Below are 18,853 nucleotides of genomic sequence, written 5' to 3' on the forward strand. Positions count from 1 at the left end.
CTTAGTCCTGTTATGCATTTAGAACTGAAAACACTGAAATAACAAAAAAAAATCAAGGCCAAGGAGAGTAAGGGCTCCACAGTTTCAAGACCAATGAAATGATGATGACCATGCGTTAAATGAGTTAATTTCCACAATGAGTTACACTTCCATATTCTTATCTTTCCCATTTCCCCTTCCATATTGCTATATTTTATACTGGAAAAATATAACCTTATTCTCTGCAAAAATTACTGTATCCATTAAAATACTGAAACAATCATAAGCCTGAGTCATTCACAGAGCAGGAGATATGTTTGAGCACTAACAACTGGTACAATCTCATGTTATAGTATCCATTTTTGTTTGGACAAATAAGGTATCCAGCTTCCTCTGTATAACTAAATTTAAAAACAATATGAAAATGCGCATACTGCTAAATGAACGCAAAATGCTCTTTGTTTTAATACCACATGCCTCAAAAGCGAGTTTAAAAACTTGTATTAATTGCTGTATTTAATAATTTATTATTGCTTTAATTTGCATTTCATTTAATTACAATAAACATGATGTGTAAAGAAAATTCAGTAGAAATTTAGAAGCCCACTTATAACATGAAGAGGTGAAATTATATAATAGATTAAGGAAATGATAAATTAGTTAATATAATTAAGTTACATCAAACTTCTTTCCTATCAGAATGCTTTCTGTGTCTATCAAGTTGAGTAAGCCATAAAGTGGCAAATTGTGCACTGAAATGCAGGTAGAAAAAAATGCTTAGTATAGCCAAATGAATTACTGATTATTTTTTTATATGGTATAAACAAATTAAAAATTACCTTTCTTGGTTCCACTATCTGACTCAAAATCGCATCCAACATTGGCTGAGAAACTATATCAGCTTCAAGAATAAGAGGACACATCATATCAAGCATGAAGTTCTTGACTTTAGTAGAATGATTATCACTAAAACATTAAGTATAAAACTTCAATAAAAAATATTATAAAATTATTACTTTTTTTAAACTTTTAATTTGTCTTCCAACTGATTGCTTAATATAAGAAAGAACAATGCATAGAATAAGCCCTTAGATTAAAATAATAATAAATTTTAAATTAATTACTTTGATTGCAACTTTATGAGAAAAACTTCAAAAACACCCTTAAAAGTCTTTTTCAAAAGCTCGAAAATGACTGAATTCCTAAAAAGGTTTAAACAGTGAATTCTGTTGGTAAAGCTATGTACACCGGAAGAGAGTATAGAATCTACAGAGAGTCCTCAATTTGGAATTATTGACTCATGTATTTTGTACTAGCATTACTAATTAAAAAAATAAATAAATAAAGATGTTGGATAAAAAAAAAATCAAAATTATTTTGGTTCTCTGAATCTATGTTTTAAAAATGCACTATTTGTTTTCTTATTTTGAAATTTTAATGTTCTGAACATCTACAAAAATCAGCATTATCAGAAAATAAAGCTAAAACGCCAAGAAAAATAAAGACAAAATATTCTCTTATCAGGAATATTTACGAACATGCATAGAAATATTTTGTGATCATTGTTACAAATAAAGGAAAGGCGGATGCTATGCGAAATTTCTCTAATGCATCCTTTTTCAACTCTAAACACAACCAAAAAAATTATTGAAAAAGACATTATAAAATTAAAAATGAAACCAGGTAAAATAGAAAACTATGAAGAAACAATAAAAAGTCAGTTCATAAATTTGCTTAAATACTCACTTTACAATGGAAAAGATGAGTTGAAACAATTTTGTAAATATTTCTTGATTTTCTTCTAACTCTATACAGATATTGAATGTTTTGACCCATGCTAAATTCTGTTAAAATTAAAAAATCATTTATGTCGAACATAAATTCTTGAAACGATTCTTTAAAATTGATCTGTTAAGTAACAGATCAACTGCAAGCAAAATGAGAGAAGAGTATTTCCTTACCTCAAGAAGATAAAAATATCGTTTAAATATAGTATCCTTGGGGTCTTCTAAGCCTTGAAGTTGCTCAATAAAAAAATAAAAAATTGCCTGAAAAAAATTTTAATTGATTAGTAAATAAAATATGCACAGGTTATAAGCATCTTTAAAATTAGGTTCAGATAGTATTACACAGGTTTAAACAACAGAATGTTAAAAAAAAAAATATATTTAAAAGAAAAAAAAATCTTTTTTTTTTCTTAATTGCATTAAAATATGGATATCAGGCACTGAATGTTTTTAAGATTATTAAAACTTTTTTAATTATTTGAGGAAGAGCATATTTTAAACATACTTTATTTAAGTTCAAGTTAAGATGAATGTAGCTTTAACTCCAATTGTAACATAATTTAACTGTAATTAAGCTCAAATTTGTAAAGTTATGTAACTACAATTGCTTCATTTATGGTTAAAAGAGGAAACTGGTGCAATGTTTTCATGCCCATAAAACATTGATTTGATTAAAATAGGAACTTTTATTGGATAAATCTATGGCCACCTGTATTTCAAAGAAAATTTAATTGTAATTACCACAAGAAATTTAATAGTTGTTTTTTAAACTTATTTTATTAAACTTTAAAAACACATAAAAATTTTAAAATTAAAACTTTAGAAATATAAAAGTACCATTCTTTTGAAGTGTAATGTAAAAGTAAATCATTCAACAAAAAAAAATTTTTTTGTCTAACTAAAATAAGTTCAAGGAGTTTTTAAAAATTAAAAATGTAAATAACTTATGTCAGTAAAAAAAGTAACACTAAGTTAAAGTAATAGTAATTTGCAAAAATATGCAAGAAATTTAATATATTTTTAATTCAAAAATGCGTGTCCTTTATCCTTGAATATTCAATATAAATTAATATTGTTCTCATTAAACAAAGGATAAAGTAAGAGATATATACACAATAAAACTGAATGTTATATATAAACTGAATTTCTTGAGCCCCCTAGCTAAATGCTAGAGTATATAATATTAAATTATCTGTTTTTCTGACTAAATTACAAAATTATAAATGCTATGCAAGGTACCAATAAATTAAACAAATATATGAATGATCACATACTTTTAACTGTTCGGGATCTTTGTATGGAGCATCTGGTGCAAACACTCTAAATACATCAGCTATACAACAAGCAACAAGCAGTTTAACGTCTTTACTAGGATGTTCTAAAAATAATTCTCCAGCTAAATGTAGTGCAAGTGGAATGTATGCTGAATTATCATCTTCCTGGCTCATGTTTTGGAATGACTGGGCACATTCCTAAAAAAAATTTCATTCATAAATAAAATAAAAAATTACATTAACTATCTGAAATTACACTAATTGTCTGGTGTAATAAATTTTAAAACAATATCAGAACTCCCACTAAACTATAGAAGAAAAAAATTTAAAATTTCAGATTTGTCAAGATCAGAAAATTTTGAACCAGAAAATGTCTTATTAATTTCAGAAACAAACTGAAGCAAGAAATAATTTTTTTATATGTATATACATTCTGATTTGACTAAACATAAAATCATTTTCAGAACAATAAATAATCATAATGACAATAAAATAATTTGCTTAACATCTTTCTGATTAGCTAAAAAAATTTCCAGTTTTTGCCCCCCCCCCAAAAAAAAGTTATTAAAGTTTAATTCATTTCTGACCTGCAGAAGCCCTGCGTAAAACATTAAAAGTCATTATGTTTCAATTTTTTTTTCTCCTGAATTTTTAGTGACATTACTCTATTTTCAGTTCAGTCACATACTTTTTGGATCATTAGAAAATTCCCTCTCCTATAAAAAAAGTCAGAATTTTTAAAATTTTCCATTCAAATCTAATTCTCGTTGAAATGCCGAGCTTTGTGCTCAAGCTTTATTTGTCAACCAAGACTAGGCTAGAAAATTCACTTAGAAGGTTTTAACAAGCCTTAAAGTCACAATATTAGAATTTTGAAAAGGAAATGATATTGACAGACAACACAACAACAAAGATACGTCACTGTATGACTGAAAAAGAGGACAGTCGCTAATATTTGTTAAAAAAAAACTAGATTAGTGAATAGTTCAAATCAATTTCATTACTAAATATTATTTTTTTTTTAAAAATTAAAATTTCTAAAATGCTTCAGGGCAATTGGAAAAAGAATTTGAACTGGTGTAACTACTTTAGATTTTTTAAGAATGAACACTTTTAGTGAAAATTAGTAATTTGCTTACTTTTTTTCACCAATTCTGCAAGTCTGCATAAAAAAACATGAATTTTTTTTTTTTTAAAGTGGCACCTCAGGTATGATTTTATGTTTTTCAATATAGTTAAGCGATTTTAATAGGTGAATTTTTGTTCCTGATACAAGAAAAAAATTTAAATTACATTTCAATTTGCTTATTACAATTAGAAAAAAAATCTGATTTTAAAAAATTAAGAATAAAAATTTATGACTTAAGGAAGCAAAAACTGAAAAACAGGACCATAAGTGATTAAATGGGAGAAAATGGACTTAGCAGGTAAAAAGTTCTACTAAGGAGAGAGTGCAGAATATGCTTGATTGCACAAACTAGATTTAGGAGAAATTCAGACATCCCTGGGCTATGGAACTTTTTGGTCAAAATAAAATTAAAAGACTACTTGAATTCCTGAATATTGTTAAATTATGTAGTTAAATTAAAAAATGTTGGATTTGGACAAATAAAGCATAAGAAAAAAGGAAAAGTAAATCACTTAAATACTAAAATATACATTTTTAAAGGATTTATTTAAACAAATTTTTTAACGCATTACTCCATCTCAACTTACTATCAAAAAGAAAAAGAATATTTTCTGTTGTTAGATATAACACAAATAACTTTATATGTCAATTTAATTATTTGTTTCTTTAAATTTATGAATGGATCCTTAAATTTAGTTTTACAAATTATTATTATTTCAATATGTTATAATTTTATATTATGACATTTTTCCGTTTGCCAAGCTCAAGGGAAAAGTCACAAAAAATTATAGACCAAAAACCACTTCTTTTATTTTTAAAAAACAGTTAAATTCCTTTGCATTAAGCTAACTAAAATTTTTTTTCTTTTTTTACTTAAGTAAACTGATTTTTGTTATTGATATACATCAATTTAATTTTCTTCAAATTATTTAAGTATCACTTAAGACATCTATTTACTAAGGCCTTCAATCAATGAACAAATCATTCTGCAAGTAATAAATCTGCCCTTTATATTATGTAACATAAAATTTAACCTTTATTAGTTTCCAAACTAATAATATTATTACTTATTATGACTTTTGCTACATAAAAAAAAATTGTCTTCATAATACAGAAAGTGCTAGGTAATTTACAAGATGCTAATTAAAAAAATCAAAATATAAAATAAAGTTAGCATAATTATCTCTCAAAAACTTACTTGGTTTATTTAAAAATTAATATGAAAATATTTCTATGAATAAGTTTAATAGTTCTATAAAAAAAAAAATTTAAAAATGCTAATCCCAAATGTTACAATACTCTCAAAAATCCTTAAGTAATAATGCAAATATGGTAGAACCTAAACTTATACTTGTTATTACTTATTATATTAAATAGAACTTAGACTTTTGCTAAAATAAACAGAAAACGAGTCATGAAATAATCTGAAAAAGTCCCTTCACTTGAACAATACACAATTCATTACAAATCGTAAAAAAAAAAAGTGAAATGGTTAACTTACCTTAAGCCTCCGTACCAAATCATCAGTACTGAGATCATTACCAATTTCTTTTACTCCAGGTGGATACACAATTCTTGGCTGTTTTAATGTGGCTTTCGGCATTTTTCAAGTCTTTGGACTAAAATTAAAACAACACTCAATGAAAAGTTGTTACTGAAAATACTTATACTTTATATAGAGTAATCCAGATTACAAAACTTGTTGGTGGTATTCCATGAAAAAGTTCAATAATATATGTTACTGTGTTACTATAAAATACAAAAATTTTTATAGTTGATTTACTCATCTACATTAACAGATATTATAGTATATAACGGTAGTATAATTATTTTTTTTTTGAAAACAAAACTAACCTATAAATTCATTCATATAGACAATAAGGTTAATCATAACACACCCCTGTCAAAAATCTTATATAATTACAGCATTGTACTAAAATATGCATAAATAAAATGGTATTTTTCAACTGGCAGGGGTCTGTCTAGGTTTTTCTGAAAGGTAACTATTTTGTGAAAATTTTGACATAATTTGTGAAAAATTAAAAATTATATTAAAAAGTCAACACAAAAACATGGTAAAAATATAGATTAATCGTTTACAAAAGTAAAATTTTAAGAAAAAGTATTTTGTGAAACTACCGTTTTTCCTAAAGTTGAATTTGTGAAACTACCGTTTTTCCTAAAATTGAATTTGTGAAGATACCGCTAAACGGTAGTAAATTCGGCTTGGACAGACCCCTGACTGGATTACTAATTTTTTAATAATTCTAGGATCTACACAAGTATGCTACAAATGCAAATAAAATTATGCTAATTAAAAATAAAAAAGAATAACGTTTAATAGGGAAAAGTAAAAAAAAAATTATTTGATCTAATCGCAGCAGATACGGATTATTTATTACATACCTTCAAGTAAATGTTCTCTGAACAAATTTGTCCAAAATATTTAAATTCTGAAAATAAAGAGTTGTTCTCATACGTAGAATAATGATGATTTATAATAGCAATTAATGATTTTTTTTAATTAACAAAAACTTTAAAAAATTAAGAAAATCCTTAAATAAGAGTTTTATAAAAGCTGATTCAATTTATTTATTATAAATGCTGATAAAGAATTATAAAAAATATTAAAATAATTTATAGATTTTTAAATGTTTCAATAGATTTTCATAGTTATCTTTTTTCTTTCTTTTACTCTTTTTTCAAACTTTCAGTCACTTAATAAAAATAAAGTCACTATAAATAGATTTATTCTATTTTTACCAATTATTGCATAAATAACTAATTAAATTTAAAAATAAAATTTATTGAACTACCATTTTCTTTATAACTGTAAATTTTGCTTTTAATGCTAATTAAAGCCTAATTTTTGCAGTAATAGCCTATATTTGACTGCGTGGATCAGAGATGAAAGTTTATTATAAGAAATTTATGACGAATCACTCAGAAAATTCAGCTACTAAAACTATATATTACAAACACAAACAGGAGACAAAAATATTTAAGAATATACAAGGGTGTGTCTTATTGTTTGAAATTATCTATAAAAAAGTTTTGGTACAGACCAATAGTAATGCAGTAATATTGTTTTGATTTTGAAGTAGCATTCAACTATACATAGCACTTTGAGATATAATTAAATTTACTCCAAATAAAATTTTAATTAAAAAATAATTTTTTAAAAAAAACAATAAGATATATTAGCTAGATTATAAATTGAACTAAAACTATTAATTTCCTCCTTTTGCAACAAAAAATAATTTTTAAAAAAGTTTAGGGCCATTTTGTAAATAATGTCTCATTTTTAAAGCAAGTTTGGAAAAAAATTTTATTTTGAAGAAATGTAATACATAACTAGGATGAATTGGAGTATTTATATGGAGCAAAAAAGTTTAGAAATAAATTGAAGATAAGATGTAGTAATTATAGTAATGATCAAAAAATAAGGATGAATTAAAAGTTTTTAGAAATTCAGCATAATCATATATGACTGACAAGACAAGAAAAAAATTCAAGATCTATTCTCCAGGTTACATGAGGAAAAGGAAAAAAAAAAAAAAAAAAANTGCTGAGAGGAGCAAAAAAAAAAAAAAAAAGAATTTATTAGTGCATAGTCATTTGGGTGTTGAATAAAAAAAAAAATTTCATTTTTTTTTCTTCTTTTTTTTGCTAGATTAAACAAAGCTTTTAAAGTAAAAATAAATAAAAAGTTTTATTTTTTTCCCTTCCACTACATTAACAGCAGAGGAAGTGTATCAAATTACACCAGCTCTTTCCTTGGATCAGTTGTAATGCATAATTTAGATACTTCAAAATATAGATTTATAAATGGGCATATTACTGGATGGATGAGAAAAAGGATAGCTTATCTGTTCAATATCATAGAATCATTTTTTACTTATTTTTTCTTATGGGGACTTCATTTTCTTTTTTTCTCTATGTTTTGTTTCAAATTAACATTGCAGGTTGGAATAATTTGCAGAATTCATACAGAATATTTCAATTTTAGAAAATTTTGAATATTTTTTTCATTTAATTCAGTATTTTCCAGCATGTAGTAAATTATTTAAAAAGTTATACATCATTGAAACATAATTGTTGCATTTTAAAAAGCTTAACATAATTGAAATCAAGAATAATTTTATTTTTTTATTAGAATTAGTTCTTAATAAATTACATACAATATATTTATACATATTATAAACAATAATAATATAAGATATTTAATTTATATAGTACAGTATTTATTTTTTGTAGTAATTTATGTGGACTTATAAACAACTTCCCAATAAAATAACTGACTTAAAATAAAATAACTTCACTTTGAACTTAAGACAGATATATGCCACAATCACAATTTTAACTTTCATTACAAAATCTGTTGCAACTTATTCATATTTTTCATAAGTAATATACCATAACTAAAAAATTTATTCATGAAAAAATTCAGATTTTAGTGATTTATGCCTGTTAGAAACTAAAACTTAGTAAGAAACAAATCGTAACTTTTTATATTTCTTTGTGAGAACAATATTTTTTATTAATGTTTGCTGTTAATCTAAAATCATTCATAAGCAGTCAAAATGCTATCTCCTCATTAAGAAAAAATTTTCACACACTAATAACATACATACAATTTAGTTCTCAATGATAATGGTTTTATCTTTATCTGAGTAAAATAGGATAGTTTCAAATTATTAAATCAGCCTTATGTATTGTTTCATGTGTTACAAATGAAAAAAAAAAAAAAAAAGATAGTATATATAAAAGATAGTATATAAAAGATAGTAACTTTGAAAAATATCACACAATTTAAAAATTTTACAGGCAACAAATTTAATAATTTATAATAAAATATAAAAAATTTGGTTTTAATTCTTTGTTGAATTATTGCTAAGCCAATTGTATTTTTATTTTTTTCTAGACATAAGATATTTACTTTTCATATAAATCTTTAAAAACATGATTAATATCATTTAAAATTTGGTGACCTACCAGGGGAAAAAAAATATGTGAATTAACAAGTCCTGGGTTCAAAGGAGCCATGCTTTCCAAAGTCTAACAATCAATCATCAATTTTGGAATAAATGACAAGAGTAATTAAATCACTAGATTAAATCAAATATCTAGAGCTGATTTATAACTTTTAAGAAAAACATCATATATTCAATAAACTTTTACGTTATGCAAAATAATTTTTTACGCAAATATAGAGATATTTTATTAAAATGCTTTAAAGCAGGCTGGAACAAAGATGGCAAAAATTCTGATAAATGTTTTGCATTGGAGAAATCCTATTAAAAACCTTAGATAAATTGGAGATAGAAGCCATTACTAATAAAAAAGAAGTACAACTCAGGCATAAGTTTAAGTAATAAAGATTAAGTAGTTTGGAACAATCCCAACAACAATCACATCGCTAAAATAGGATATAAATAACTAAAGCCATTTTATTACGTTTACGAAGAAACATCGATATGGTATTTATTAGACTTACTTTAATTTTAAAGTTGACAACCCTATATCATTATTAATACAGGTCTTTCAATGTCACATAAGTTTTAAAATTAAATTATAAAATAACTGTTGAGTTTTTTAGTATTATTGAGCATCATTAATCTTACAAATTTACTTACCAATTTACCAAATATACAAATAATCACAAATATTTCAAATAAATATATAGTTCATTATTTTGTAAACAACACGTAAATTACTATATAACATAATCGATATAATATTTAAAACAAGTTAAATATTTTTATGAGAACAGGCAGTACACTGACGCTTTTTATTTTCTTCCTGTCAAATAGTCACAAAGTTGGCTCACAACGTTTACAATATAGGAACGGTAAATTTTTAAAAGTATCCATAAAACATAAGTTAGTCACGGGCAATTCAAATAAATTATTTGTCAATAAATAAAACAGAAATTAATCAACTTCATCTTAATATTATTAATTCCATCACGAACAAACAATAAACATGACCGAATTGGAGCGAACCTTAACGTTGCCATTCGTCGTTAAATAAAAATATAAATTATGCTTTTTACGTCGTGCTGCCCTTACAGCCTCAGTTTTTCTAAAAGTTTGAATCTGGGGTTGGGTTACCACTTGAATCAGTCTGCGAATGGTCCAAGGGTATGCGGTATTGGTCCTGTGTGAACTGTTCTACCAAAAAGTTCCTGACTTCGTGCGCAGGTCGTTGGGCTACTGAAGAGGGAGGGCCATGCTCTCTGCAGAAGATCAAAATTTTAATATCATGTCTTCGGATCCTTCTCAGGGATGTTTCCTTGACCGTCACCAATTTCCCGATGTGCAGCTCTAGTGCGGTTCTGGCAGTTCACGCATCTCTAACAAATTTTCAGATCAAACATTCTCGTTGTTTGCGAGTCGTCAATGCGATTCGCACAAGCAATTCAATGCAGATATTCTGACATGTAGTTTCTAAACATTCACATACGCGTCTTAGGACTGTCACCCACAGTGTCATTGCATCCAAAGTTTTTTCAATTTCCAAGTTTTTAAAATACTGGATACGTTCTCGAAGACTGAGATCTCCATCTCAAGGTTTACTGAGTGCTTCGTAAGGGCCCAATCATCACATACTCTCCAAACAAAAGTATGAGGTGCTTGCTGTCTAATCTCAGAAATTGATTATTGAGAAGGGAAAATATACCCTAACAAGGGCGCCGGCAGCGGGGTGCAAGAGGGTACGCTTGCACCCCCCTAGCTTCTTTTTTTTTTCAAACAATTAGAGCGATGCAGAAAAACAATTTTGTTATAAAAAGATTTCATTAAAAATATTTTTATTCAAAAGCAAATAATCAAATAAATGATACATAACAATTAAAAAATTGTTTAATCAAACAAGAACTGTAATCGTCTTGTCTGCTGTCCAAATCTGTTTATAACTTTTTCAATGAATTCTGAGTCATCCTTGATTCTTTTCTTATGCACACTGAGCAGGCTCAAACTTGGCAGATATCTAAGCTATATTTTTAAATTTGATTTAATAAAATATAAATAATATTATATTTTCTACTAGTTAATTAGTTTAACAAAGGTGTATAGCACAAACTGACTTATCACAACTGTAAAACTTCATCAACACAATAAATACCATAATGTTAAGCTCGAACAAACACGTTAATATACGAAACTACTGTTAATAGTAATGTGTGTTTCAAAGTCAGTAGCTACGCCAGGGCCATCAGTACAGTTTCTCGTGGCCAAAATTTGCAAGTACAAGAAATTCATACTTTTTTTTAAAAAATCTTGTTAACAATGAAGAAATGTATCTTGAAAAAAATTAACAGATGAAAGTATATGTAATAACAAAACAAAATGTGATAACAGAATATTTGTAATTTCTTTGGGGGGGGGGGGGGAGTAGTTTGTTAGAGGGTTGCACCCCGTTTTATATTATTCTGCCGGCGCCCTTGTACCCTAATAAATTATTGAATTTTTGGGCGTATACTCGGACAAAGGGGCACTTAAATCTTAATAGCCTACTATGGTCTTTTATTTATTTATTTTCTTCTTTTTTTTTACAGACAGAGAGACATATATATAAACTTACACAGTGCTTAAAACTCTTCCTAATTCCATTCAGATAAACTTATCATTAAAATTTTCCAGAAGGACTTTATTTATATTTTTCACTAATAAACCAGAATTTAATGTGGTGTTATTATCCGAAACTATTTATGAAAAAAAAAATGAATAAATGTACTTTTTTTTGAATAAACATACCATTTTTTTTCCCCGACGAATTTCGTCCCAATAGTTTGGGCAGGAAAGTAGCTGGCAAACAATTATAAAATCCGTTTATCCAAAGATAATTGCAAGCAAAATGCTAATTTTTAATATTTATTTATACTTCTATTTAATAATTATCGAAAAAAAATTAAATTGTAGGATACACAAATTTTTAAATCGATTTAAATTTCTTTCTGATTGATTTCGGCTCATATTTTGCCTTTTTTTATATTAAATTACATTCTTTAAAATGATGTAAAGTATTGTATACCTTATTATACAAAAAATTTTATAACATTATTAGCTGAAATACTCGTAATAAAAAAATAAAAAAATAGTTAGTAAAAAAATTTTTTCGTGTGGAATTACCTTTGGATAAACGAATTTTATAATTGTGAGCAAAAATGTTTTAATTTGCTTAAAAAATTCGAGAATTGGAGATTAAAAAATTGGAGATATGGTGAAATACGCAAAAAGTGAACTAAACATTAAAGGGATCGAACTTTTGACGCTCTCCTGATGAAACAATTAGGAGCATATTTTATAGAGCTTGGCTGCCCCCATACCAAAAATTCAAATCCTTTAAAAACAACAAAAGTATGATTATTCAAAGAAAATGCGTTTTTGTGTCTAATTTCGTAACTTAAAATATCGACTGAGCTAATCAATTAGCATATTTGAGTCCAAGCTCTAGGGCTATTAAGTCCTAATATGCGGAAAGGCAATTATAAGATTAAAATTTATATATGATCCGTTTTTATTTTGTGCAATGTACAACGATTTTGTTTTTAAATTTACTTTTTAAATTATTTTGCGTAGCATTTCGTTATAAAATATACTAATGATAAATGTTTAGATTCAGAAATGAACTCTAAATTATGAAATTCCATTCACCACCACTAAACCTAAACAGGTATGCAATATAGACCGGTAAGCAATATTGTTCAATGCTATAGGTCAATAGTCTACAATTCGATTTAAATATGTATTCTGTATTTTCGCTTTCTGTATCTTTTTTTTTTCTGTGTCGAAGTATTCTGTAATCTTCACTTTTAGTACATATTAAAGTTTTTGTCAAATAAATAAATTTAAAAAAATATTTTTCTTAAAAAAAAAAACACAAATTTGGTGTCGAAAACTAATATTGATAGTGAATGTAATATAGTAAGAGACGATGAAAATTCTCATTAATGATTTTACTGTATTTTCAAATTATACGAATCCCCAAGAATTTTGTTGCGATAGCTAGATAAAGGATCCAAATTTGCAACTGCTCTTCTGATTAAACTATAGGGGCCAGATTATCTAGAACGCGGCCACCTCCCATGTTTTGATAGTCAAGAATCCAGGTGTGTTTATTCTACAAGAGTTTTTATATTTAATAACTCAACTTAGTTAATAGTTAGAAATAATTAGCATATTTGAAGTGAAACTTGTAAACCCTTTTTAGTGAGTGAAAATACGATCATTAGGGAAAGGTCATTTAGGGTGCCATTTTCTTTTTCTTTCTTGGATTATTGTACATCTGATTCCGCAATGATCACCCTTAATGCATATTTTTAGAATACATATCGAAAATCAATCAAGAAGTATACGCTTCAGGGTTTTCAAGTTAATATTTAAGGGACGGAAAAGCAAAAACGCTACCGAAATCTAACAAATTACTATTGAATATCAAGCCTTGCTTGATATTTTGAGAAAAAGGAGAAACTTTACAAGGTGAGTATTAGAAACATTTTCAAGTTTCGTCAGAGAATCAAACAGGTTTTGATATTTTTAATTCCTATTTCCTCACTTGTGATTCAAGGCATTTCTTTTAAGTTCTTGTTTTTCTCCAACTGTCTATTTGTTGGTGACCACTAATTTCTATCCTTTTTCGGCATCATTTGTGAAAAGAATTCTAAAATTACATAGTTCATCATTGTAAACAAATGAATGCACCTATCTATAATAAAATAAATAAGATTTACTTCCGTTGCCATCACTGCTACTACTGTTTCCTAAAGTTTTCATAGCGCGTGTTTTACTCTCTCAAAACGCAATCACTAATCGTCGCAAATATTAAAAAAAATTTACATTTTTAAATAATTAGTTTCAGGACATCGAATATGAAAATGTTAAATGTTATTGATGCAGACATTGGTCTTTGAGCAATTTTATGTTAAAACAAGTGGACTTTTTTTCAATTTTCCAAATATTATTGGAAATTATTATCAATGATTTATGAAATATTAATAAATTAAATATATTAATAAATTATTATTAAATTGCTTATTATTATTTTTTTTTCTCAGTAGAATTATATATTTTTTATTGCTAAGTTCTTTTTTGTCTTAAAATAAGCATTAGAAGTTTAAAAAAATCGAGGTAGTTTTCGAAAATGTTAATTTTTCATTATCGTCTCTTCCCAACGTTTTCTTAATGGATACGAAGAACTAACCAAGAACTATTGAACTAACCAAGGTTATAATTTAATTATAATCCAGATGGATAATATAGGGTTAATTTTTTGGAGTCATATACTCTTATTCTTAAAGATAAGAAAACTTTTGGCTTTTATTCAAATTTGATTTATTACTAAATTTTAAATATGTTTTGTCTTTTTTGATAAAATCAATCGACATAATGACGAAAGATTATTAAAATCTTATATTTTTCCCTTTTTTTATGAAGATGGCATGGTATTTTACATATTTTAGCTCAAGCTATAAGTCGTTTTTATAATATTTCATAAATATATATTATGTGTGAAAACGGTTAAAACAGAGGTTTCCAACTTAGATGAGGCATGGGGCCGCAATTAAAAACACCAGTCAAATGGCTGGCCGCAGCTGCATCAAAATTTTATATAGGACTCTTTGTTTGAAGGAACATTAAATAGTACTGTCAGTTTTTTAACAAGTTGTACAAAACAAAAGTATTGAAGTACAAATAATGATAAATATTTTCTTGAATCAATATTTTCTTGGATGCATAACCTGAGAAATAATTTTTTTAAACCGTTGTTATGTTAAATTTGACAGAAACGAAGAAATTAGGTTTTTTTTAAGGAAAGAAAGTATTTATATATTTTTTACGAAAATATAGATGTTTTACGAATATTTCATATAGATATTTCATATAGACTTTTTATATAGATTTTTTACGAAAATTGTCTGCAAAAAATTATAACTAATATTGCTTGGTTCGCAGGCCGCAATAAAGGCTTCGCAGGCCGATTGCGGCTCGCGGGCTGCCAGTTGGTAACCACTGGGTTAAAACATAAAATTCAAACCACATAAACGAATATTACTTCCTCAAATCTTTAGGATTTCCGATTTTCGTGCAAAGAAAAAAAGAAATTTTTTTATTTGATATCATGATTTTTACCGAAAGGAGGAGTTACAGTTGAAGAATTGTAACTCCTCCTTCTTTCGAGGCGGTCCTGTTCTACCCCATATTAAGAAATGTTTTAAAAATTCCTTAGGCAAGTAGTTTTAGGGTTAGACGAGCTGTAGCGAGCAGAAAGAGGGCGCAAATTAAAAAATAAATAAATAAATAAATAAATAAAAAAAGGAGAAAAAGAAGAGCAGGAACATTTTTCTCCACAAGAAAAAAAGATTAAAATCTTTATTTTTACATGATATTTTTATGGAAAACAGTTAAAGGAATATGATGGGGGTTTATTGCAGAAAAATATCTGGCAAAATTTGAACGAAGGTGAAATTTCGAAAAAAAATTAAAATTTGTGTTACATCTTTTCAAGATTATAAGCGTTTATAGCAATAACAATTATTGAAATTTGAGCATGATTCTTCGTTATTATGTAATCTTAAAACGGTTTCGCTATTTAATTTCCATATATGTCATAAAAAATAATATTCAGCAAATTTCTGCAATTTTAAATAAGATAACATCATTTTTAAAGGGAAAAATAACAAAACTTGTATACCCACTTGTCAGTCGAAATGAATTACGTAGTTTTTATCTATGCTATTTAAGAGTGAATTAAAATTGGTTGCGAAATCGGCCTTCATAAATTGATACATTTTTAGCCATTTTATGTATAATCCAATTTATTCCTTGCTTTCATAATAAAATCAGCTAAAATACGAAATTCAAGCTACAATTTTAGCAGCTAAATATTTAGGAATAATCAATCTTAAAATTTGAAATTTGTGCGACTGGGACGAATTTCAATCCACACCAATATCTTGAATTTTTTATTTCTTTATCCATCAGACGTCCAACTGTGGGGTGGAGACCTCTGATATATTTAAAATAAAGTACAAAAGAAATGAAAATATAAAGGTGGGCTGACGAACATGTCCAAGAGCGTGAGTAGAGAGACCTGATAGGAATCACTTAATAGAATTCCGTGATTTGTCGAGCATTAGCTAGCAGGTGGCTTGCTAGTCTGCAAAAATAAAAACAGTATAAAATAAGTATGCAAAAATAAAAACAGTATAAAATAAGTATGCAAAAATAAAATCTTGTTAGAAATTTTAAAATTGGGATTTCGTTTGTAATTTAAAAAAATTGGAAATTATTAACTTATTTTTGAAGATAAATATTGTCAATTAAAGGTGTATGTAAAGCATTAAAAACTATTTGTACTTTTATTAAAAATAAAAAAATACCATGTATGTAAAGCATTAAAAATTATTTGTACTTTTATTTAAAAAAAAAAAAAATAGCTGACCAGGTGGCCAAGTGGTAAGCGTGCCTTACTGCGGAGCCGATGATTGCGGGTTCGAATCCAGCTCAGGGCATGGATGTTTCTTTCTCTCTGCGTTTTATGTCCTATGTGTGATTGTGATCCGCCCTATGAACGGGTTTGTGGTTGTGTGGCGTGGGCGACGCTGCTCCACTACCGTGGCTTCGCTACAGGTGCCCATTGGGTAACGAGAAGAGAGTAGCAGTTCTGTTCTGGCACTCCTGGCCAATGGGACAATACATCCCAAGTGCCCGCCATTAAAAAAAATTAAACAAAAAATACCATTATCACTTCAGGGCCCTCTCTTTTCAGGATCGAACTCAACTATCTGAAGGCGGGGGAGGGGATAAGTTACAACCCTTTAACGCAAATGGATAGTGGTGTCCCTTATATATATATTTTTTTCCTGACGTTCTAATGCCAAGCATAAATACATTTTTTTCTTTTTATACATAAAAAAATCAGTTCAATAGTTGCCGAAAAATCTGTTGTAAATTATCGGAATTATATTTGTACTAAAATATAAGTTTAGTAAAAATGGTTTTTAAAAGTTAAGTTTTATAAAAATAGTAGTTTGATAATTTTTTTTCTTCATTATTCTGAAATTTATCAATAATTGATTTTGTAAATTAGCCAAATTTCACTGATGTGTGTTCCTCTTGGATCTAAATAAGTGCAAATTTGAAAATTATTGTTCGGAAGTGAGCCATGTTAGGAAGATTTTACCTTATTTCATAACCATAAATTATTAAAACCCTAAATACAATATTTTTCATTTATTCTGACTTAAATGCATTCAAAATAAAGAAAAAGTATGAAAATAAAAAGTCTGCTTCAAAGAGATAAATATGCCTTTATTTGATTTTCGCCAACAAACTGATCGTGGATTTTTTTTACTCGATTCTGCAATATCTTTCGATGCGTGAAAAATACAGGCCAATCATTATTCGAGATATGAGGCATGCGGTACAGATTTTCTTTTTGTTTTTCTGACAAAATCTTATAACGCAGTCTTGCAATCAGCTGTTTTTGAAACATAAAATATACATTCGTCTGTTTTAATATCTTAAATATCTTTATGTTAGAGATTTTTGTGATTGTGCAGTTTACGTTATAAGAATTTTAAAGCATGACCCGAATCGCTTTTCACCAGTTTGAACTGTAATGAAAATAAATTTTAAAAAATCTAAAAACTAAAAAAATGTGTATTTTTAAATTTTTGACTCAAAATCCCAAATCGCTTACTATTTTTATTGTTTTAAGGTTTTGCGGAAAATTCCATGGAAGTTCTAAAAATTATTAAGTGCTATTTCTCCCCTTTTTATTCCCGCCCTTTTTAGAAAGAATTGTATTGTCAAGTAATATTCTTTATCATTAAAAGTTTGCTAAGCATGATCAAAAATTTAACCCAAAAAATTTAATCAAAGATTTAACCTTTAACCCTTTAACGACAGTCGACAACACTTTGACATTAAATGGTCTGTTTAATGTTAAAATTGTCTTCCTTTTTTTCCGAAAATTCAGAATCAATCTTTGAAAAAAATAATAAATAAATAAAAAATAAACTACGATTGATTTTTTATTTTATTTTTAGACCATTTTAATACGAGGATTCTCTTAAAAATTTTAATTTTGGCATTAAAATTTGTAATTAAAGAATTTTTTCCATAAAAATTGATATTAAACTAAAAAATAATTGATTGAATTTTTTTTTTTTTTTTTTTTTTGGAAATCAAGGAACTTAATATTAAAAAGACAAACAAAATTAACTTGACTTCTTAGCATGAAAAAAAAAAGACATGAAAATGAGGGATATTCACTCTTTAATTTACAAATTTCGCTTCTACAGAAATAATATTCCCAAATATGATAAAGGCATGCCGAACTTTAAAATGCGAAATCTCGTAACACTTGACACAGAAAATCGAATAAAATCGGCGCGTTCTCACGCTTGATTTCCGGTAGAAGAATCACAATAAGGAACCCCTCAAAACAGGCCCCCAATTCCAATAAAGATCACCTTGAGGTTAGCTGATAGACTCTTAAACGATCGTTACGTATTTAATGTTATTGATATTTTTATATGCAATAAAGCAGTTAAATAAAAGAAAATATTTTCATCGATTTTATAGATTGATATAGCAATGTTATTAAACAAGATTACCATCAAAACAATTGCTGACACAGAATTTTTACGAAAAATACTTTTAGTACTCTTTTTTTAT

General features: G+C 27.0%; 1 protein-coding gene across 2 annotated transcripts in view; it reads right to left on the reverse strand.

Annotated features, from left to right (window-relative positions):
• The window catches only part of LOC107441414 (cohesin associated factor B pds5), a 38,541-nt gene extending 28,345 nt beyond the window's left edge, over positions 1-10,196 (reverse strand). Inside the window, exons 1-6 of one of the 2 annotated variants that reach the window (XM_016054664.3) lie at positions 9,956-10,196; positions 5,671-5,788; positions 3,041-3,238; positions 1,941-2,027; positions 1,726-1,823; positions 819-945 (exon numbers count right to left, since the gene is read on the reverse strand). In XM_016054664.3, the coding sequence (XP_015910150.1) occupies positions 819-945; positions 1,726-1,823; positions 1,941-2,027; positions 3,041-3,238; positions 5,671-5,772 (612 nt within the window). In that variant the 5' untranslated portion in view covers positions 5,773-5,788; positions 9,956-10,196. Of the gene's footprint in view, positions 1-818; positions 946-1,725; positions 1,824-1,940; positions 2,028-3,040; positions 3,239-5,670; positions 5,789-9,805 lie in introns of both variants that reach the window. The other variant, XM_016054663.3, reaches the window with a different exon arrangement.
• Between the last annotated feature and the right edge of the window lie 8,657 nt (positions 10,197-18,853).

Source organism: Parasteatoda tepidariorum, chromosome 4 (genome assembly GCF_043381705.1).
Source record: "Parasteatoda tepidariorum isolate YZ-2023 chromosome 4, CAS_Ptep_4.0, whole genome shotgun sequence".
NCBI classification, from domain to species: Eukaryota; Metazoa; Arthropoda; class Arachnida; order Araneae; family Theridiidae; genus Parasteatoda; species Parasteatoda tepidariorum.